General features: G+C 49.2%; 1 protein-coding gene across 7 annotated transcripts in view; it reads right to left on the bottom strand.

Annotated features, from left to right (window-relative positions):
• Nucleotides 1-7,563: 7,563 nt before the first annotated feature.
• The window catches only part of CEP112 (centrosomal protein 112), a 469,815-nt gene continuing 454,108 nt past the window's right edge, over nt 7,564-23,270 (bottom strand). For all 7 annotated transcript variants that reach the window (XM_075562120.1, XM_075562124.1, XM_075562123.1 and 4 more), the window contains 3 exons: nt 14,595-14,696; nt 9,506-9,570; nt 7,564-8,005 (listed from right to left, as the gene is read on the bottom strand). In XM_075562120.1, coding sequence (XP_075418235.1) covers nt 8,002-8,005; nt 9,506-9,570; nt 14,595-14,696 — 171 coding nt within the window. In that variant the 3' untranslated portion in view covers nt 7,564-8,001. The remainder of the gene's footprint in view (nt 8,006-9,505; nt 9,571-14,594; nt 14,697-23,270) is intronic.

The raw sequence follows: 23,270 nt of genomic DNA, 5'->3' as shown, positions 1-23,270 counted from the left end.
TGTACATCCTCTGGTCTAGCCAGACTTGCAAGGTAGAATTTGGATCATGATCGTGGTGGTGGTGGTGGGGGAAGCATTTAGGAACTAGAGGAAAGTTGTATTTTTCATCAGTGCTACATTGTACCTCCTCTCCTAGACCCCTCTGGTCTGAAGAAAAGTTAATGAGTCAATTTTCCCAGAGCTTTTTGAGAAAAGTGATTCATGTTTCAAAGAATTCAGTTTAAGCCACAGCTTACAAGAAATGGAAGTGTTCTTCACGTTTGAGGTGGTATCACCAAGAGCATGATGATTATAACTTGCAATGGAAATGGTGGCCAACTAACCCTCCTCCTTTACCAACAACCCCCCCCCCCCGAAGAAGTGTTATTTGATTTTAGAATAAGTACCTAATAGCAGGGCCAGCAGTGTGTGTGTGTATTTGTATGTGTGTGAGTAAGTATAAATATATAACTTCAGGACTCTAATAAAGAGAGGTTTACTTGTGTTTTACTGATTATGCTAAGGCATTTACTTGTGCGGATCACAACAAAGTGTGAATAACCTGGAGAAAAATGGAAATTCCAGCGTACCTGACTGTGCTCATGTGGAAACAGGACGGGGGTCAAGATGCAGTCGTGGGAACAGAACATGGGATAGTGTGTGGTTTGAAGTCAGGAGAGGTGTGCATCAGGGTTGTATCCTCTCACCCTACTTCTCAGACTGTGTGCTGAATAAATCATCTGAGGAGCTGGACCATATGAAGAAGAGTGTGGCATCAGGATTGGAGGAAGGCTTAGAAACAACCTGCAATGCACAGATGACACGATCTTGTTTGCTGAAAGCAAAGAGGGTTTGAACCCTTGCTGATGAAAATCTAAGAGGGCAGCCTTCCATATGGATTACAACTCAATGTAAAGAAAACAGAAATTCTTACAATGGGATCAGTAGCCAACTCCATGATAAGTGGAGAATAGACTGACATGCTCAAAGATCTTATTTTGCTGGGATCCACAGTCAATGCTCATGGAAGCAGGGTCAAGAAACCAAACAAAGAGCTGCTGCAGAAGATCTCTTTTCAGTGTTGAAGAACAAGGATGTCACTTTGGGGACTAAGGTGCACCGGACACAAGTCACAGTATTTTCAATCACGTCATATACATGTGAAAGTTGGACAATGAATCAGGATACCTGAAAAAGAATTGGTGCATTTGTATGATGGTATTGGCAAGAATATTGAAGTTCTGTGGCATGCCAGAAGAGCAAACATCTTGCTTGGAAGAAGTACAGCCAGATGTTCCTCAGAAATGAGGATGGCAAGACTTTGGTTCACGTACTGTGGACATCTTACCAGCAGAGACCAGTCCCTGGAAAAAGGACCTGATGCTCTGTAAAGAACAAGGTCGGTGAAAAAGAACAAAATCCTCAACATGACGGACTGACACGGTGACTGCAAGAGCGGGCGCACAGCCAAGGTTGTGATAATGGTGCAGGATGGAGAAGCGTTTCTGTCTTTTGTACAAAAGTTACTCTGAGTTGGGAGTGACTTGAAAACACCCAACAAGAAGAACAACAACAAGGGATGTATGGATTTATCACTCTCTCTCTCTCTCTCCAAATAAGATTGTAGGAAGGATTTAAAAGGGGAGGGGAAAGCCCCTAGTCCACTCAATTTATATTCCAGCAGCTTCCAAATTCACATGTTTAAATGTGTAAAGAAAACCACAAAGAACAAAATCAGATAACACAAGTGGGAACTCTGAACAAGAACGTTTCCCTCACGCTGTAAGAAATCTCACTCTCGGCAGAAAAGGGTAACCAGATCCTTAACTCTGGGGAGGTGCAGGTGGAGACACGACAGGGCACCCCCTCCGGGCTTCACAGTCACACGGTGGTGGCGGAGCTTGGATACATATTTTTATTACAAACACAATGATATGCAATGGGCCAAATGATCAGTCCTGAGGGGGATTTCACACAGGATTGTGACACTGCGGTCGCTGGGAAAAGCCCCAAGCGTTCAGGTAACGCGCCGGAGATGGGAGTTCACACACACCCGAGGCTCCGCGTCAGGGTTGACGTCAGGTGAGTGACAGCTGCAGTCAGCTCGCACGGAGCCTGACGAAGAAATGCAAACTAGCTTGAGAGAAATCCCCTTGAGTGTCAAGCAATTTCTGCCCCAAACAGACAGATTCTCAGGCCCCTCCACCATCCTCCACTAGGGAAAGAAAGACAACCAGAATGTTACTTAGAAGGGAGTCGAGATTTTTGTCTTAAGGGTTTTTTCGATGCACCGTCAGGAAAGAGCAGGCGCCAGAGAAGGACATTATGTTTGGGAAAACAGAGGGTCAGTGACAAAGGGAGGGACCTCCCTTCAGGGAGATGGACTGACCTCAACTAAGGCTCAAACAGTATCACTGATCACATAGCTGCCCAGGGCTGGGCAAAGTTCTGCCTGGTTCTTTCTGCTTTGATCATTATTGGATCTGCCTCAGAGACAACTAAAAACAACAAAGGGGAGATGGCGTCATTCCCAGTTTTTGTCCACCCTTAAACTCAGGCTCTGCCTACTGGACAAAGGAATCAGCCCCAAGTCCTTAAAACACCTGCTGACCATCAGCTTGACTCAACCATTTGGTCACTGGCACTCTTCCGGAAGATGCAAAGAGCTTAAAGCAGGATTACGGCCTCACTCGTGGTTTACCTCTTTCCAGTCCCCACCCAGGCTCAGGTGGAGAATGGGAGATACAGGTGTTGGGATAAGTGGGATCTGGAGAGATAAGTCCGCTGCCTGGCGAGAAAGGCTAACGGGGCAATTAGGGAGGCTGATTCATTTGTGTATGTAGATAATTATGTTCTCCTTAGTTGAGTAGTTTTTAAGTGTTTTGTGGTTTCGGAAAAGTTCCCTCACAGGCTCATCAAATCCACATCCTTCCTGTGTCTGAAGTTTCCACGAAAGAAGGGTAAACCCCCTTCGGCACATGGGTCTGGGTTCTGGCGGACCTTGATAATAATATACTTGTGCTCAGATAAACAAAGCATACTAAGTCCCAAAGCAAGAGGACTTGGAAGAAACACTCAGTTATGGTTGCTACCCTGATCCTTTGAAAGAATGACACGGGCCTTACTAAGTGCCATCTTAGGACTTCCCAAGCAATGCTGGTAGAAATAGGAAAACCTCGATTAACAATGTTTCAACAGGAAAGAATGCCTTAGCAGTCTCGTCGAGTTGGGCTTTTCACCGTAGTCGTGCACAGAACTCCACAATAGAAGCAGACCAAAGAAAACTTCCATACAAACAAGACAAAACAAAACTCGAATCTATGTTCACGTCACTTGAGAAAATTCCAGATGAAAGAACATTTACTAGGCTTTCTTTATCTAAGGATGAGGTAGAGTAAGGATGGCCACAAATTCTTTGCCATTCGTCAGCTTCATGTCCCCTGCTGTTGCCCCTGGGTAGGCTTTGCCATTGGTTTGGCTGGCAGAATACTCTCTGGCAGTTTCTGGGCCCGTGCCTTAAGTGGCTGGTGGCTTGTACATCTGGCCTGTTGTGGGCTCACTCTTCCACCAGCCAACAGAAAGAATCAGGTGCCAAGGGTTGAGTAAGCCACCGTGGGCTTCCAGCCCATGGTGCCTCGCCAGCCAACCTCAGACTGCACTTGCATGAGATCAGCTGAGTTTAGTGGGACCAGGTCAAAACTCAATATCGGGAGGGATGAGGATTCTACATTGTTGCTTGTACCGGAGTTTGGGGGGTGGGGGGAGTGAATGTGTTGTCTGGCCCACAGTAGGCAATCAATAACGGCTTATTAAGAGAATGATGAGATGCATGAGTGAATGCTATAAACCCACATCTTTAAGAGGAGGAGAGTGTGTGTTGCACCTACTGAATGCATTTAATACTTGAACACGTCTCTTGAGGTAAATCACACAGGACGGGGATGGATGGAATGCAAGTTGGGGAAACAGGGAATCAGATGGTGTAAAATGGAAAATGCTGAACTCGCTGTACCCCTATATGTTATAGATTAAAAAAGTGAGGCCCAGATCAGGGCAGAGAGCTGTCTAAGCAAACAGAGCTCACTGGTGGGCTCCATCCATGAACCCCATCGTTTCCTTTGTCAGCCAAGGCAAAGGGCTCTGGGAAAAGGGGTTTCCCTTGTGTTCCTGCAACATGCCGGCCAATTAGACAGCGCAGGCTTCGCATCAGGCAGCCCTTGCTTTCTCTTCCATGATCAGGCTCGGAGTCCAACTAGCTGTTTCCCACGAGCCGTCTCTCAAACAGGCAGACTCCCACCGAGGATACAAGAGTATCTGTTAAGCCTCAAGTTTTGACCAAGCTTCCGTTCTGAGCATGGCAGGATCTACGGCATCTTGGACTTTTGGTTTGCCAAAACTTGCCAAGTGCAATTCTTTACTGACCAAACGGAGATGTTTGGAAGATGGAATTTTCCACTCAAGGGTATTGTTAGGTCCAGGTGTGGATCCCAGTCTGGTTACCAATTTCTTTCTTTCTTTTTTTAATCATAGATGAGCTGATATGAATTGAAGTGTGATTCCATTAAAATAATACAGCAAAGAAGGTTGATACTGAACAGGTCAAAATCTAGGCTATTCCACTTTTACTTTTCAAATTCCATTATAGCCTACACCACATCTTTCTAATCACACCTCCAAATCCAAGAACCACTTCAATTGTTAAAAAAAAAGTTTCATCTAATTATCTTCCTTTCCTACTTTGAATGGACCAACCATGTTTCTTTTTCTGGTTTTATCAAAGAGGCTGCCAGGACAAAGAGCACATCCAATTTTAAGTAGGCTTTAGTTAGCCGACTTAAAATTGATCATGTATTTTAGTTTCAGTAACTTGCAATTTCCACACTCTTTGATAATTCACTTTAAAGAGCAAACCCTCTTTAATGACAAGGCTTAAAAGAAACGACCTTTCTGAACAAAATATGAAAGCTGCAAAGAGATAGTTCTTTTAAAGAAACTATGAATTAAAATGACCTTGTGTTCTGAAACTTTTCTCCCACCATTTTTGATGTTTTACCTTTCCTTTTGACTCACAGAAAGAAAGCTAAATCACCCTTGCTTTCTATGGGTGGTGGCGCACTTCAATCGGAGAGCTGTTAATTGTTAATTCAAACTCCCAGTGCCAGCACTTTCTCTGTGGAGGCCTTTAATGAGCTTGCTCCCCATGAGAAGCGGAGATGCCCGTTTCTGCAGACATCACCGTTCAGATGGGACACGACCGCATCATGTTTGAATCTGAGCTGGTTCCTTTCAGTCACGGCCAGTTCTTTTACAAAACTACAGGGCAAGTCAGTCATCCATCCTGGGTCCCCTCCAACTTAGTCTTCCTCTTGTTCCTGGGTCCCCTGGAGAGCTGCCCCTGAGCAGTTCTTTGTTGACCATGGAGGTGGCAAATCAGGAGGTCAGAGCCCTGCAAAGGCTTAAGGCTGGGCCACGCAGAAAATGGCGGACTCGAACAAGACAAGGGTGCGTGTGACGACAGTCCAGTGACTGCCCTCGTCAGCCCTTCTCCTCCTAGACCCCGCGAACTGGCGGCCACACCTACGGTGCCCACAGCGTGGGGATCTCGGAACCTTTCTTGGGCTCAGTGCCATTCCAGTGCTCTCTCGTTTCAACAGTTGTATGTTGAAATGCAAAAAGGACAGGTGGGTGCTTCAGGTACCACCGCCAACAACACCACCTTGAGATGGAACTAAATTAGGGACTTGTGATGCACCACTGATCTTCCACCAGATAAAGGAAAAGATGAAATCTGAGATGATTTTACAACCAGGCACCTTGATAATAGATTTCCCCAGCACTGGCTTTCTCTCCCAATAAGCAAATAAACCCTTGGCGCTCAATTCCGCAGAGCACTTCCAAACACGCCCGATGCAAATTTTCTTTCTTGTCCTGCGTCGAAAGCTCTTGCTAAATCACCACTGTCACTCACCCACTCATCTCCTCCTATCACATGCGGCTACACTGACCGGACGGTCACTCAGTTCACTCTCAGCCACACACAGCAGGACCCACTTCTGGTGCGAAAGCAGGGTCTGGGGGACGTCAGTGGGTCACCTGTGTTTGTAAGTTCATAACCCCTGGATGATGGGAATGACAGAGAAACACCTGCTGACACTTGCCCACGGAAACAAACCTTCTCGAGCGGGAGGTCCATCTCCAGCACGCAGTGCAACTCACCGGTCTCTTTTCCCTTCAGGCAGCGAACAACCTGACCTGCGGACTCTGTGGAGCTTCTGTCTGTTTTCAACGATCTACCAAGAAGTACTTAGGCTTAACCTGGCCACTCTGAGCACAGAATCACAGCCTGAGAACCAACTGTCCTCGGTGGCCAGGTGGCTTTGAAGGCAACTGCTCTGAGTTTTGCTTGAATATTCTTTGAGCTACTCTGTCACTCGTTTGTGTACAAAACACCTGGTCTTTCAGGCAAGACCGAGAGGTATGTTCCTGGTGGGGCTATCAGGCCAAGCTTCTGAACGTTTTCACCTGGCGATGGGAGATGGCTCAGCGCATCAGACTCAGGGGCAGTGGCGCAGCGCCCAGTCCCGGCTTGGGAAGAGCTGCTACTTCCTTACCATCTCCCTGCTTCAGTTACAGAACGAAAGAGGGCAACTTATGCTTGGGCAGCAGACAACAGAGATGGATGTGGGAAAGAGAAAACCATTTTTCCTTTTGCTAAGTGTCAATAAACTTTCTGTCCTTCCGGTAAACCAGATGACTGTGGTCCTTCCCAGGGGCCAGATCTTCCAAGAGTGTCTCCAAGGGTCTGTGGCACGCACCGCAGTGCGGTCCAAGAACTTGGTGCATCAGTTGCTTCCTGGCTGCCGGCCCCCTGACTGCAATTCAAAACTTCCTTGGCAAATCGGGGCTGAACCAGCAGCACAGACCTGTGCGATGGGTGTTCAGGTGTGGACACAGAGCTGGGCACCACCATCCAATTCTGGGAGCCACGCCCTGCTCCCCTGACTAGGAGGCTCTTAGTTGAGTCCGATCCTGCCCATAGCCACCCCGTGTACAACAGAAGGCAACACTGCCCGGTCCTGCACCAGCCTCACAGCTGCTCCTATGCTTGAGCCCATTGCTGCAGCCACGGTGTTGGTCCCCCTTGTTGAGGCAGCCTCCTGAAAACGGGGTCGCCTAAAGCATAGTCTAAAACCAGGTGGCAGGACGTTGAGTGCCCTCAGAACACACCCCTCCATTCCCAGGTCTCCTGAAAGAGCACAGATGGAGATGATGAAACCCGCCGTGATACAAAGAGAGACCGAGATGACAGCGCCGCCACAGACACTTCTTATGCTCTGCTGCCAGGCTCTGATGGAGACCAGCAAGACGCGCACTCCGACTGCGGCCTGGGCGGCCCCGGGTTTGATCTTAAACACCAACTCCACGCACTCACCGGGGACTTAATCTTCTACATCACAGAAGATTTCCAGCCCTCACCCCAAAGGACCATATGGGGTGGTATTTCCTAGGGGAAAGAACCATCTATATGCCACGCTGGTTTCAGCAAACGAGGTGCAATAAACAAGTAGAAATCATATTGACAAGTACAAAATGGTGTTTTAATCACAGGTGAACATGAACATGAAAACAACACAGTCTTATTGAAAAATGTTTGGGTGTGACACCACATGCGTGATTTTCATCACCGGCGCCTGGTAAAATTCTAGGCCAAAGCATGAACAAGGCAAATCACAGGGGCGCGTTTCTTTTCTGGATATTAACCATTCTCGGCGGGCGCACACACATGCACACAGATATGGAAACTGGCAAGAAAAAGCTAATAAAAAATAATGTAGGCAGACACAAATAAAACTATCCTACTAGAGTGTGAATAATGCATGTTTTTATGATCGTAAGTACATACTTTCAAGACTGAAAATATGCCACCGATCTCCACAGTGCACAGAATCCAGATCTTCAAACCGGCTGGCCGACGCCCTCGGCACAGCCCCACAACAGGATCCACCGCCATCTCCGGTGCAGTTACCTGAAAACCAAAGTGCTCAGTTACGGTTTCCTCAAGGTGAAGTTGTTCCCCCAATGGCACAAACATGCCCCAATTCACCAGTGTCCAGCAGCGGGAAGAGAGCAGCTTCTTGGGGGCTAACCAGAAGTGGAGTGGTTCAGATTCACCCGCCTTTCCAGGAGAGAGAGATGGCCATCTGCTACAGTGCCGATCCCAGAGTCAAAGCCAAAGCCAAGTTGATTCAGACTCATAGTGACCTTATGGGAGTGGAACCGCCCCACAGCATTTCCGAAGCTATACACTGTTATGGAAGCCAGTTCTTTCTCCCATGGAGCAGCGGGTGGGTTCGAATGGTTCCCAGCAGCAGTAACTATTGCCTCACCAGGGCCCCTCCCACAAAGACGACAGCTTGAGAAGCCCTATAGCCAGTTTTACTCTGCCCAAGGGGTCAAGCAATGGCTTGCTTGTTTTTGTTGTCCAGCAATTAGGAAAAGGTTGAAGAAGACTGTTCATGGGTATGTTCCAGTGGCGCAGTGGTTAAGCACTCAGTCGCTAACTACAAGGCTGGTGGTTCGAACCCACCAGCTGCTCTGTGGGAGAAAGGCGAGGCAGGCTGCTTTCGCAGCGATGATAGCGTGGTGTCGCTGGGGGACAGTCCCACTCTGTCCTCTCGGGTCCCTGTGAGTGGGAGGTGACTTGACGACAATTTGGTGTGGTTTTTGGATCATATCAACACCAAGATCCACTTTAAGTACTTTGAGAAGGGAAAGAATTTATGACCTCTTTACCGGCTGGCACACTGCTAGAGCACTGGGCTGCAATCCCCAAGGTCAGCAACTCAAAACCACCAGCTGCTCCTCGGGAGAAAGATGGGACTTTCTACTCCTGTCTCGGAAACTCACCGGGGTGGTCTGGGTCGGCACTGAATGGATGGCAGTGTTCTGTTTTGTTTGTTTTACTTAAGTTCAGTGCCCAACAAGTGGCCCCGTCTTTTGCCAGTCAGGAAGGCTGTGTGGTTAAGTCACCCAGGGTGGCTGCTCTTGGCCTGTGAATCACTGGGTCCCTTGGACTAGAAAGGTCTCGGGCATCCCTGAAGAGGCCGCCATGGGCACCAAAGCCCACGCGAGGGTTGCAACATAACCGAGCTGTTTGCCTCTTCTGGGCTGGAGAACACCTGCACCGGAGCCAAGCTGCCTGGGAGACGGGCTTTGAAGGCGTCCACTTTAAATGGAGGGTTGCCTCATCTCCCATCTGAGAGGAAGGCAGCTTCTCCAGGTGCTGCTGTGTGTCCTGCAGGGAGACCTGCTGTGCACCTGTGGTTCCTTCCTCTCCTCTCAGCTCAGGGGGGATGGGGGGATGTGGGGGTGGCAGGGGGCAGGGGCCTGCTCATTGACAGCCTATGGACTGAGAATCTATCTGGTTTAGATGCCCTTGAGCATTTTTGTAAAGGCTCAAGCCCCCTGCTGGAAGAGTGGTGAGGGCAAGTCACAGACGGATCAGATGCCTGGCCCAGAGCAGTACCTTCGGCTCTGGTAGGTGGTCAGCTCCTCTTGAAGGACGCAGGCTCGCTTCTGCAGAAAGCTCACCTAGGAAAGACACTTGGCATGAGGAGAGGCCCAGGTGGCTTCGGGGTCAGGAAGGGGCAAGTCAAGAGGGGAGCTTTCCACTCCATTTCCCACAGACCCGGAGGTCAGACTCAGAGGGGGAGTCACGTCTCCCCAGAGGCAGTTAGCTTGTTGTGCCAACCTGGCCGACAAACACAGGTGGGGTTAATTGAAGGGTGGAGGGATACATGGCTCCGTGAGCCTCGCCGCCTTTCGAGTTCTAGGGTCTCTTGCTTTGTGATGCAAGTTGCCTTAGCCAGTTCCCAGCTTCAGCTTGCAAGGCTGACTTCCTGCAAGACATCCCCAAGGAGAAGCTCCATGGACCGACCCTGATGCAGCCCTGGGTGCTGGAGCAGTGGTGTGGAGACTCCTGCCAGCGCTGAGACGCTTACAAGCTCACTGACTCGGCTTTCCTCCTGCAGTCGGCACCATTGCATGTGTTTTGTGAGATGGAGGAGGACTTTGTGGATTGGTGACAGACATAGGGGTTAATGTTGGGACTTGTGGGCTTGGGCAGCACTGAATTGGAATGTGTTCTTGATGTGCACTTACCCTTTATATAAAACTCTCTCTTGTACATATGGGTTTCTGTGGATTTGTTTCTCTAATGTACCCAGACAAACACCCCCCTACTCCGTCCCACTGAAGTACCCACCAGTGATTATAGAACTCTGTCCCTAACTCCCATCCCAGGGTGTCCTGATACAGTCTCAGCCTATCTTTGCCACGCCATCTCTTGTCACCCTCTGCCCACTACTGCTTCCCGGGCACCGTGTCTTTCACACCTCTGCTGGAATGTTCACCGAGTGGCTGATTTCTGGTTCTCCTCCAGGAGCCAATCCTAATGCAGCCTCTTCTGGAGAATTCTGCAACCCCTCCCAGCCCTGGTGGGCCCCCTCTGGCCCCCTGGACTCTATCATTACCACCTCCTGCACTGCTTTGTGGTGATCTGTCTGCATCCGTCTCCCCCAAACCCGAGGGCTCTTCCGGGGCAGGATGATGTCTATTTACCTTCGAGTCCCCAGGGCCTTTCACGGGGCTGGCGTGGAGCTGCACTGCGCTCACTCCGTAATGACGAAGCGAACAAAAGAAAAGGAACGACTGCTTTCTGGAAACTGCAGCCCCTCCTGGGGACGCCCTGAAGTTGAGGGCCATGATGTTGTCATGGAAAGAACTCCCATTTTGTCTGGAGTCCGGACAACCAGCTTTCCATTCTGGCTTGGCCTTGCTGGCCCTAGGTCAGTCACGTAAGCTCTTGGTGTCTGACTTGTGAAGTGAGGTTCCTGACAGCTGCCTCTCAGGGTGATGAGGATGCAGGGGAGCAAGGGTGGAAACAGCCCTCTGCAGAGCTCAGAGCAGGTGCAGCCTTTTGGGGTGGGGGTGGGGTGCTGAGTTGGGTGCTAAGAAACTATCTCTTACTATATAGTGCTTACACTGGCCTTCACAAGGTCAAGCTGGTTATTTTGAGGTGCGCATGTCTACAATAGTCCAGCTACCTGCAATGTACTGCCATCAAGCTGATTCAGACGCAGAGTGACCCAGGAAGGCAGAGAAGACCTGCTGTTTGGGGTTTCTGAGACTGTAGATCTTTACTGCACCTGACAGCTTTCTCTCGTGGAGCACCACCCTGGGGTTTAGCAGCTCAGTGATTGAGCCACTGCACGGCCAGGGCCCCTCATACATACTGGTAACCAAACCCACTGCCGTGGAGTTCATTCTGACCCACTGCCCCCTGGTACAGGGGTACTGAGCCTGCACATCCTTACCAAAGCAGACAGCTGCCGCGTTCTCCCAAGGGGCATCGGATGGGCTCGAACCCATGAGCTTTGCAGTTAGCAGCCCGATGGCTAACCCGTGGCACTGCCAGGGCCCCTTAAAGATACCAGTGTGGGCACCAACTGCCAAGTCCCTTGCACCATTTCCAAAGGGAAGCGGCTCTCAGAGCACTCCCAACATGGCCCCACGCAATCAAGTGTCAGTGGTATTTGATTGTTGCGGAATTGTTGACTCTCGCCTCTTTGGTCTGCGCAGAAACCATGGCAACGACTGATCCTGAAACGCAGTGATGCAAGAGTACAGCTGGCAGAATGCAGAATGTGCTGGAACAGGGAGGCAGTGCGCTCTGCCCAACTGGGCACCCGCCGAAGCGGTCCCCGCGATTCTGTGTGTTTGTCCTATGCCCCCGTTGGTCCCTTTCGCAGATTGATCAAATGCCCATGGGACAATTCAACAGTTCAGACAGATGCATGGAATACACGGACTTGGATCCCCCTCCCACCCCACCCCCCACCGGCTTATGGGGCAGGAATCCCAACAATCTTTGAAAAACACAAGCACCTGTGCTTCCAAACTAAATTTGCTCCCTGTACGGCCGGGCGACTCCACGCAGCTGCCAACTGGGAGGGCCCCACGCAGCTGGCAGCGCACTCCTCCTGGGTCAACATGCAGCCGGAGGAGGCCGGAGCGGCTTCTATTACAGTGAAACGATATGAATTTGATAACAGAAGCCCTGCAGGTGGATATTGGATTGCTTGCCTTTTTTTTTTTCCCCCTTACACAAAAACAAAACAAAACACAAAACACAAAAATTCCTCTGAGGGTGCCAGGTGGTACACAGCTGACCCTCAAAAAGCCTTCCTCTGCAAAGCACAGTGAGAGGAGGGCAAGGGACATGCACGAGGGCCACTTAACCCTTTCTCTGCCGAGTCCCCCCTCTAGGACCTTCTGCCGAGATGGCCGGGCGAGCAGAGCTGCCCTGTGTGTCAGCAGCCACCCTGGCCACACCAGGCGAGCTCTCCTCACACGGCAGTTCCTGGGGGCACAGAGAAGGAGCAGCTAAATGGTACGCTGTGGTTCGTCTGTGTTTCAGAGTTCAGGGGGAGCCCTGGGCTGCGAAACACAAGGTCAGCAGTTCGAAACCACCAAGTGCTCTGAGGGAGAAAGATGTTTGTTTTTTTTTAAGATGGGGTTTTCTACTCTCCTAAACAATTATATCTCAGAAATTCGGAAATTCACAGGGGCGGGCCTATCCTGCCCTAGAGCGTCACTATGAGTCAGCATCGACTCGAGGGCAGTGAGCTTGGTTCTATTCGCGTTTATGTAAGTGCCATCAAAAGATCATTTTATTTGTTTGTAAATATGTTTACTGAGCATTTTTGATGAGTCGGGTGCTTTTCTTGACATGGAAAGTAAAGAAACCCTTTCTTGTTCTTGGAGAAGAAAAGAAATGCTGTGTTTTAGTTTGCCAGGAAAAGGCATGGTTTGGATTTGGAAACATGTCAATACCCCCAAACCATGCCACTGTCCCTGAATCATGCCCAACTCACAGGACCTCTGACAGTGTTTCTGAGGCTTTGTAAAGCTCTATGGGAGCGGACAGCTGCATCTTCCTCCAGGAAAGCGGCTGGCGACTTTGAACTGTGGACCTTGTGGTTAGCACAGACGCTTTATCACGCTCAAGTTAAAACCAGATTGAACCAGTAATGTGTAAAACATTCAAACAATCCAAATGCAAAAAGGGAAAAGACATGTTGGAATTTAAAATGACTATCCACATTTAACAGATGAAAGATGGGTGTTCAACTCCTGTGGAGAGTTGCAGTCTCAGGTCCCAGAGGTGCCTAACTCCACCCGTCCTATCTATCGGATTGCTCTGCGTCAGTAACCACTGCATGGCAGGGAGTCTGGGGTTTATTTACAGTGAGAGCAATTCAATTCCTCACGTGATAGTTTATAAACTACGATTTTATTGTGCACACGCTGGGCACAGGTGACACCGTTTTGAAAACCATGGCCCCCTTAACGCTACTTCGTCACATGCACATCTGCATCGTCGCTGTCTTGGAAGAAGTACGGCCGGAGTGATCCTCTATCAGCGGCAACATGGACATGTCGGGAGAGACTGGTCCCTGGAGAAGACCGTGCTTGTCAAAACGGAGGGGTAGGGACAACGAGGAGGGCTCTCTACAAGTTGGACTGCCACCATGGCTACAACCGTGGCTCAAGCCTGGGCACGATCGTGAGGCTGGTGCAGGCCCAGGCAGCGTTTCCTTCTGTGGAGCATAGGGGAACCGACTCAATGACATCCAACCAACAACATTATTTCCAGCGGCCTTTGGTAGGCAAGAACATGATATGGCAACTATCGCGATGGACCACACGACAGAGTGTGTCAAGACCTACTTCCTCTGACTGGAGTCCCGGTCATCCTCCTTCTCCCTACTCACAGCACACCTTGCTCTTTCTGGCGACCACACGGAACGATCGGCAATTGTAATGCTTCCGACGGGAAGTGCGCTTGTGCCCTCTCTGGGTTCTTTTGTGGTGAGGAGTCCGCAACGGGCTTAGGGATGGCATTTCGGGCCTGGCACCAAGAAGACACGGGTGAGGCTGCCCTGGAACGTGGACGTGAGTGGATGAACAGTTAGCAGAACTGGATTTTTCCATGTCAATGGCGGCTTGGACAAAGTAAGAAGCCCAGGTGGCAATGTGATTTAGGTGTTGGATGGCTACCTGCTCCCACGAAGATTCACAGTCTCGGAAACCTACAGAGCACGTTCCTCATGCTGAGACCCTTTCATACAGTTCCTCGTGTGGTGCTGACCCACAACCATAACACTATTTTCGTTGCTACTTCATCACTGTAATTTGGCTATTGTTTTGAATCGGGCGACCCATGAAAGGGTTGTTCAACCCCCAAAGGGGTCGCGACCCATAGGTTGAGAACCGCTGCTCGAGAGTTTCACTGTGTGTTGGCATCGACTTGGTGGCACTAGGATGGGACTCTTTTTGGTTTGATTTGAAGGAAATGCTATGGAGAAGGCAAGTTCTTAGACTAGTAAGACAAAGAAGAAGGACAAAAACCCTAAGGGAAGAAGCAGGGCATCCTGGGTAAGACCCCGCACTGCCCACTGGCATCAGCGCAGACCCACACTGCTCTGTAAGCATCCTTTCCGGAACCCGGTGTCCTCTAGATGCTTGGAAGGAGCTGTGGTTCTAGGAATTACCTGAGATTTGAGGGACGAAATGGTGTCTTCGAGTTCTTGTCTCAGAGATGCTGGCATCAAGCCTTTGAATTTTGTTTCATATTCTTGCCGTATGTACGTTATCTAAAGTGGAAACAAAAATGAAAGGAAAGCTAATTTCTTACATCATGGGAATGACTGCTCAAGAAATCCCAAAATATCTCCTCACCGCAGAGAGGTCGTCGGAAAACAGCCAACAAAGATGCAGGAAGAGGAGACACAGCTACACGCTGGGGAAAGAGCCATCGGACCTGGCCTTGAAACTCTGGAAGAGACACTCTCTGCCCAGCTCCCTTAAAATCCTGGTACTACAACAGTCACCGCCTGGGACATAAAAGGCAGGCTTTCTCTTCACCACTCATCACACCCATCACCCTCTTCTCATCAGGACATAGCCCGGATCATACTAAGCTGGAGGTTTGAGGGCAATTCCTGGCATGTCTTTGGTTTGATAAAATCACTCCCCAGACTGGCTAGGTGCCCTGGGGTATGTGATGCAATACCTGTGATTAGGAGGAGAAGGAGAAGCAGCACGGCTGCACCTCCAAGTCCCCTAAACCCCGATGCACTGCACGCACATGCTCTGGTCTCGGTCAGCTTGCCTGGCTCCTGGGATTCCCTGTGCTCAGTCCTGGCTCACCCCACTCCAATCTCTCAGAGCTAAACACAGAAGTGAGTGAGGCAGGTGAAAGATGTCTTTGAGCCGCTGTGCCTGAGTGGAGCACACACATGCCTGTGTGGGGGTGTGGGGATGAGATTGTTCATCTGCAGCCTTTCCCCAGCTCTGCTCCTTCAGTCTTCCTCCTCCTAACCCGAAATATGATGGACTCACTTACCGTATAGTCTTGATCCTAAGTTTACCCGAATATCAGCCGAGGCACCTAATTTTACCAGAAACCTTCATTAAAAATGTGCTAAAAAATTGGCTTATACACAAGTGTATATGGTACTTTCCAAATCTGTCGCATGTGGTGTGGGTGACTTAACTGACTATGAAAGCTGAATTGCAGTGTAGCTCATAAATGATTCATTGATGCACCTGGAAATAGGGTAATAGACTATGCAAATATGTGCACCTGGAAATTGGGTAGTATGTTATGCAAATGTGTGTACCTCAGTTAGTTACACAAGCCCCTGGATATATGGAATAACATGCAAAATTATTAGCCTTTAAGTCCCAACCTCCCTCCTACCTCCCTAAATAATTAGCTGGATTAAGAAAAATAATTAGCTGGATTAAGAAAAAAATGTGTTCTAATAATAGAATTCATTTCGTGATCTACTAAGATCCCATGACACCTGTTCTCAGATATAATTTTTAAATTCTTTGCCAGGAATTTGTTTTCCAAGCCACACTAAGAGGCGTGCTGGTGGTACCAGGTTAGGCTCTCATTGCTAAGCCCAAGGTCAGCGTCAGAGCCCACCAGCTGTTCTGGAGGAGAAAGACGTGGCAGTCTGCTTCCATCAAGATCTCTGGCCTGGGAGATACGAGGTGTCTGGTCTATCCGACAAGGTCACTAGGAGCCAGAATTGACTTGATGGCAATGGGTTTTGTTTGTAATTTTGGTAGACCTTTTTTAAAAAAATCATTTTATTAGGGGCTCATACAATCCAAAACATACATCAATTGTGTAAGGCATATGTGTACATTCATTACCCTCATCATTCTCAAAACATTTTATCTCCACCTAAGTCCCTGGCATCACAATCCATACATACATCAATTGTGTAAAGCACATTTGTACATTCATTGCCCTCATCGTTCTCAAAACAATTTCTCTCCACCTAAGTTCCTGGCATCAGCTCCTCATTTTCTCTCCTCCCTCCCCGTTCCCCCCTCCCTTGTGAGCCCTTGATAATTTATAAATTATCATTTTTGTCATATCTGGCCATGTCTGATGTCTCCCTTCCCCCACTTTTCTGTTGTCCGTCCCCCAGGGAGGAGGTCACATGGAGATCCTTGTAATCGGTTCTCCCTTTCCAACCCACCCTCCCTCTGCCCTCCCGGTATTGCCACTCACACCCACTGGGCCTAAAGGGATCATCTGTCCTGGATTCCCTGTGTTTACAGTTCCTATCTGTACCAGTGTCCATCCTCTGGTCTAGCCAGACTTGCAAGGTAAAATTGGGATCATGATAGTGGGGGAGGGAGTGGGGAAGGAAGCATTTAGAAACTAGAGGAAAGTTGTATGTTTCATTGTTGCTACATCACATCATGACTGGCTTCGAGACCCGAGACCCTTCTGTAAGGGGATGTCCAGTAGTCCACAAATGGGCTTTGGGTCTCCACTCCGCACTCCCCGCCTCATTCACTATGATTTCTTGTTCTTTGAAGTCTGAGAACTGATCCCTTCAGTGACGCGTGATCACACAGGCTGGTGTGCTTCTTCCATGTGGGCTTTGTTGCTTCTGAGCTAGATGGCCCCTTGTTTACCTTCAAGCCTTTAAGACCCCAGATGCTATATTTTTTGATAGCTGGGCTCCATCAGCTTTCTTCACCACATTTGCTTACTCACCCACTTTGTCTTCAGCGGTTGTGTCGGGAAGGTGAACATCATGGAATGCCAATTTAATAGAAGAATTCTTGCCTTGAGGGAGTGCTTGAGTGGAGGCCCAACGGGTAGTCAACCTTTTGATTTACAATGAAAAGGAACGGACAGAAAATGATTTCTCCACCCGATGAAATCTAAACACTGGTCTGGTCCGAGGGTATCTGCAAAGGAGTTTCTAGAGCTGTTAGGTCTCCTGTCCATCCCACCTCTCCTCTCCCACTGCCTTCCAAGCAGGGTGTGCAGCCACCAGTTCCCGCCACCAGAGCACAACAGACAGACCCAGGCTGCCTTCTCTGTGCAGTGGTTCAGGATCCTATGGGAGTGGGGGCTAGGCGCTGGACTAACTGCAGGGTAGGCAGCTCAAAAGCCACAAATAGCTTCCAGGGAGAAAGACCTGGAGATCTTCTCTCATGAAGATGGAACCAGAGGAAATCTTACGAGGCAGGTTCTACTCTGTGACACTGGGTGCCAACCACGCACTTTGGGGTCAGTTCAGCAGAGGACAAAGGGGGCAAGCATGGGTTCTACTAATGCTCTGAACATGTTTCCAATCTCTTTGTTGCCACTTTAAATTCCTGCGTTTGGGTCCACAATATCCTCATCTTACCCTGAAATGCTGCAGTGTTGGTTTTGTTTTTCAGATCAAACTTCGTTTGTTAACTTAAAAAAAATAAAATCCTTTATGTGGCCAAGAAAGTCCTGCAGATTCTGGTCTTTAGCCTCCTGTCAAGAATTGCCTCTTGATTTCAAACATCAGCTACCTTGTTGCTAGGTGCCACGGAGTTGGCTTCGATTCACAGAGATGCTACGCACAGTCCAACAAAACACAGCGGGGTGCTGTGCCTCCCCGCAAGCTTTGCTGTGTTTGAGCTCCTTGTTGCGCAAACTGTGCAACCGTTTTATCTCCTTAAGGATCTTCCTCTTTTTCAGACCTTTTATTTTACCGAGCACGATCCTTTCCCACAGACTGGTTCTTCCTGGTAACACGTCCAAAGTACGTGAGAGGAAGTCTTGCCATCTTCGCTTTTTAAGGAGCATCCGGGCCGTACTTCTGGCAGTCTGGGGGATTCAATAGTCTTCACCAGCAAGCGTAGCTCACACATCCAGACTCACATCCTTAGTTTTAACAACCAATTCGCTAAATGCCCCAATGAGGCCTTTTGGTATTGGAAGATCTTCCCAGGTACACTGTGCTTAGCCCCGAGGGACATTCCTGTACCTAGTGAGTGTCGGCCATCTTTTAGTTCCTCCATCACCCGGCTGCTCCTTAGGGCCCATGGTGCAGCAGCTAGTCCCTTGCCTTGTCGCGGTGAGCAACGACGGTCTGGGTAATGGTGCCACTGAAGGGGTTGGCTAGTTCTGGCACTCCCTGCCTGGCACAGCCAGGGCCGGGTCTGTCTGCTACATGCCCCACCAGGTTCCTCTCTATCACAGCACGCCCCTCAGTTTGGAATCATATTAGGTTGGACCACCTGCAATTGCCCATAGTAGCTCCTTGCTTGACCTAAAAATGGCGGTCCCATAGGATTCCGCGTGATGGGTTTCCTTGGCAGGTGGCTTGATTACCATTTGTCTCTTCCACTTCGCAGCCTAGTCCTATGAGGTGACCAGTTAGTCTTTATCTCCCGTGCTTGACTCCGTTCCGGGCCGGGTGTGCACGTATGCCTGACTGCCTGGTGCGGGCTTCCACCCAGAGACGAGACTTCCTGGGATAACTCACCCCCATTCTAACCCACCCGAGGAACGAAAGCACTGGTCCACTCTGACCACTTCCTTTTGGAATCTCTCACCACGGCCTGTAGAGGTTCACCATCCTGAGCTTTCCTGGGTTTCCTAAGCAAGCGGTGCCCATCCTTTTGCTGTTTTCTAGTGCCCATGCTCTAGCTTTGCTGTCAAGAGGCTAACAGTGTTGTCCCATAAGTTGGCCAACATCCTCTCCGTTTCTCCTTTTCTTGAAAGAGGTTACAGAGGAGCTGGGTTACCTTCTCCTGGATATGGTGCAGGCAAAGAAGACCGAAGGGACCCTGGACTTCCAGAAGAACAAACACATCCCTCCGGGAAGAAGTGCAGCCAGACGTGAGGCTGGAGAAGCGTCCTCTCACAGTCTGTGGACATGTGATCACGGAGGACCAGTCCCTGGGGAAGGACATCATGCGTGGTTAACTAAAGCAGGGGGTCAGCGACAGAGGAAGACCCTCAAAGAGATGGCGTGACCAGTGGCTGCCACCACGCAACTCAAGCATGGCAGCAATGGCGAAGATGGCACAAGACTAGCCAGTGTTTTGATCGATGGTACAGAGGCTGGCTCTGCATCAGAACCTACTCAACGGCACCTAACCACCACCACCGTGTGTGTGTGTGTGTGTGTGTGTGTGTGTGTTGGGGACGCTGGAAGAGATGGGGAAAGGGGAAAGAACCTTGGAGCCTGGCAGACTGGTGGTAAATGTTGTGGTGGGCACTGCGGGGGCAGGGGACAGGTCGTTGCCACAGCAGTTCCACCACTTGATGACTGATGGAAAAGTTGATGGTTCAATCTTACCGGGGGCTCTGTGAAAATTACAGCCTCAGAAACCCAAGGGGTGATCTACTCTGCGCAACAGGGTCTAGACCAGTGGCAAAGGACGCCATGCCCAGAGCTCCCGAAGGACTCCGGGTTTCGAGGAGCGGGCCCAGGAAGTCAGACTTGCTGGGAGGGAGCCGATGCAACACAGACAGACACACAGGTGGAGGACGCCGGTTTCCCCACAGAGGTGCACCGCTGTGTAGCACAAAGGTTTTGCCTGGACATTTAGCGGGGAGCACATATGTCAAGCTGCTAAGTCTCTGCCTGAAATTCAATGCGGTTGAAGAAGGACAGGAGCAGCGGTCACAACGGTACGGACCCAGATGCTCTCGTGCAGTGGAGAAAAAACGATGGAGGGCGTTTCACTTATGTGGGGGTTAAGGTAGTATGGGTTGCCACAGTAACTGCCCAGAGGGGTCCGTTTTAAGAAAGGTGATGGGCAGCAGAGCCTGTATGCTTGGATTCTAAAATATAAAAGCGAGAGTGTAAAAATGACCAGGATTTTCTTAATCACCTTAAGGATACTCATTCCCTGCTCTTTCTCCAATACGGTGTTTTCTTGTTCCGATGAGTGTCCTCTCCAACTGAGGATGCAGCGGGACCATGAGAGATGGCCATCGGGAGGAAACAGAGCTGAGATATGGAGGTGGGGTCGGGGGATGGAGGGAGAAGGGAGGGGCAAAGGGGGTAAGGGAGGAAGGGTGAGAGAGAGGGAGAAAAGAGGAGGAGGAGGAGAAGAGGTTAAGAGAAGAAAAGAGGCTAACAGCCAGCCAGCGTGATGGCTGGGACCTTTAAGAAACCATGCCAAGGTCAGCTGTGTCTTAGATGTTCAGTTTGGGCGACTGTCCTGTCCCTTTTCAATGAGAGACACCCTAGTCAAAGCCACGTGGAGCATGGACACTATGACCTTGCATTTATGGGTGCTGTGTCCATTAGACCGGAAGGTAGCCAACTTAGGCCTGAGCACCAAATCTGGCCTCTGCCTCTTTCTGTAAATAGAGTTTTACTGGAGCACAGCCACGCTGTCGGTGGCTGCTTTCCCAAGACAACAGCCGAGTGGAGTAGTTGCTATAGCGACCATGTGGCCCACAAAGCCCCAGACATAACCTACCTGGTCCTTGACAGACGGCACTGGCCGACCCTTGCACTGGACTGGAAGCCCCACGAGGGAGAGGGAGAGAGCCTATTGGCTCTGCTCCCTGCCCCGCCCCAGCATCTGATTGAACGAATGCATCACAACCTCAGAGTATACAATTGTTGGTGTCACATCAGCCTTTGTCCTAAGAGGACTCGATCAGCACAGCATCTAGAATGAACTAATCACAAAGACCTTTCCCTAAAGACTAGGGCAGCTTCTGTCATCTTGGCATTGAAGTCCCTCATCAGAACGGGGGGGGGGGGGGGGGGGAGGCTATTACTAAGCAGACCAGCTTCAAAGCTGAGAAAGTTGGAGGCAAACACCAGGGCCCACGGGGCTGCTGAGATCAAAGTGGATCCCAGTGATTCACCGGGAGGAGGGAGTCTGTTTCATCCCTGCTCTGCTTCCTCCCTGAAGTCTCCTTCCGCTTTACACACTATCAGGCTTCTCATCCAGTTGCAAGATTAAGTGACTCATGCTATTCTTTTTACTGAAATTAAATGCAAGATTTCCGTCCCCGAGGATCTCGTTTTGGTGGCTACTTCTTTCTAATGAGTTTTCTTCCTGATAACATCCTCTACATAGTTCTCTTGACTTAGGTTGATATGTTATGGTGAGTACACCCATCCTTCAAAGAAAGGCTAACGCGGTTTTAAAAACTGACTTTTTCTTTTGGGGGTTGCTGTTGAGAATATATACAGAACAGCCGGGGGTGGGGGTAGAAACACTTCAAAAAGTTTGTGGAAAAATTCCATCATCTTCCATTCCATTTTCTCATGAACCTTCTGAAGCCCCTTTGTATACCAATTCAACAATTTCTACATCGACAAGTCTGTGATGTGAATTACTTCTGCCCAGGAAATAGTTCCACCAGATACTATGTCCAAATTATGTGAGACAAAGTCTTGCCATCCTCGAGTCCAAGAAACCCTCTGGACTGCACTTCATTTGTTCCCCAGGCACTCCATGGTGTAGTCACTATCCTGCACCAAGATCATCATTCCAACAGATCCATTCTTCTCCGGGCTTCCGTAGGCAGCTTCCGTAGGCTCATGAAGGGCTTGAGTCAAGGACGCCTTAGTTTTCAAAGTGGCATCGGACTTTAAAGATATCTTTCTTGTGTAGAAGATTCGCCCAATGCAATTCATCATTTAATTTCTCCCGTGTGTGGTGGTGGTTGTTTGGGGGCGGGGAGAGAGGGGTGAAAGTTTCAACAACTTATACACAGTTTGTTTCATAACCTTAGTTGCACTGCCCTTAATGTAACAGCCTTGTTTCTGCTTCTCCCCGAGGCTCTCTGCCCTTTCCTCCTCTGCCCCCTCATGCCTCTGAACTTCACTGTAGGGCAAACGCTGCCCTCTCGGTCTTATATGGTAGATCGTTCCGAGGAGTCCCCTCACATGGGTTCTTGTTCACTTCACAGGTCTGTTATTGGATTGCAAAGTAGAGATATAGCCTTAATGAGTGAAGGAAAACTTTTGGGACCTTCATTTGCTAGTGGCCATGCCTCAAAAGCTGAAGAAACAGCTGCAGACATGGCTGAATAATTTGCCTGTGGCACGCACCAAGGATGCATCTAGGAACATGTGACCATTTAAAAAAAGAAAATGGTCCCCCAATAAAACGATTTTTTAATTAAAAAAAAGGAATTCATAAGCTGAGATGAACTGGTATCAGCCATACTGAATCAGACAATCTTATTATTTACCCTGCCAGGGATGACAAATTCAAGAGGAATGGTACTGCATTCATTGTTGCAAAGAATGTGCAAGCTCTGTCTTGAAGGAACGCTGCTGCCTGCCCTAGGAAACTATCTGCATGGCTAAAAGGAAGTCCAGGTACCATTCAAATGTGCACATCAACAGCTGAACGTAGTAAAGTCTTCATGGAAGAATTTGACAAAATTTTTCAGTCTGAAACTGATCAAACATTTACTCAAGATGCATAGATTATTATTGGTGACTGGAATGCCAAAGTTGGACACAAAGAAGAAGGAACAGTCATTGGAAAATATGGCCTTGGTGATGGAAACAAAGATAGAGAAGATGTGATAGGACTTCACAAGATCAATGATTTTGTCATGGCAAACACCGTGCTTCCGCAACATAAACAGTGGCTGTACACCTGCCCCTTGACAGATGGGATACGTAGGAATCAAACTGACTACATCTGTAGGAAGAAATGATGGAGAAGCTCAATGTCAAAAATAAAAATGAAACTGGGACTGACTGTGGAACAGAAAATTAAAACAAGCCCAAGGAAAGGCAAAACATAACCTCGAGTGTAGCCACCCCACCTGAATTTAGAGGTCATCTCAAGAACAGATTTGACGCACTGAACACCTAATAAAAGAAGCCCGGACGATCTGTCAGGTGAAATCAAGAACGTTTTATACAAGGAAAAGG

The sequence above is a fragment of the Tenrec ecaudatus genome, chromosome 10 (genome assembly GCF_050624435.1).
Source record: "Tenrec ecaudatus isolate mTenEca1 chromosome 10, mTenEca1.hap1, whole genome shotgun sequence".
NCBI lineage: Eukaryota > Metazoa > Chordata > Mammalia > Afrosoricida > Tenrecidae > Tenrec > Tenrec ecaudatus.
This window is presented reverse-complemented; position numbering and strand designations above follow the sequence as displayed.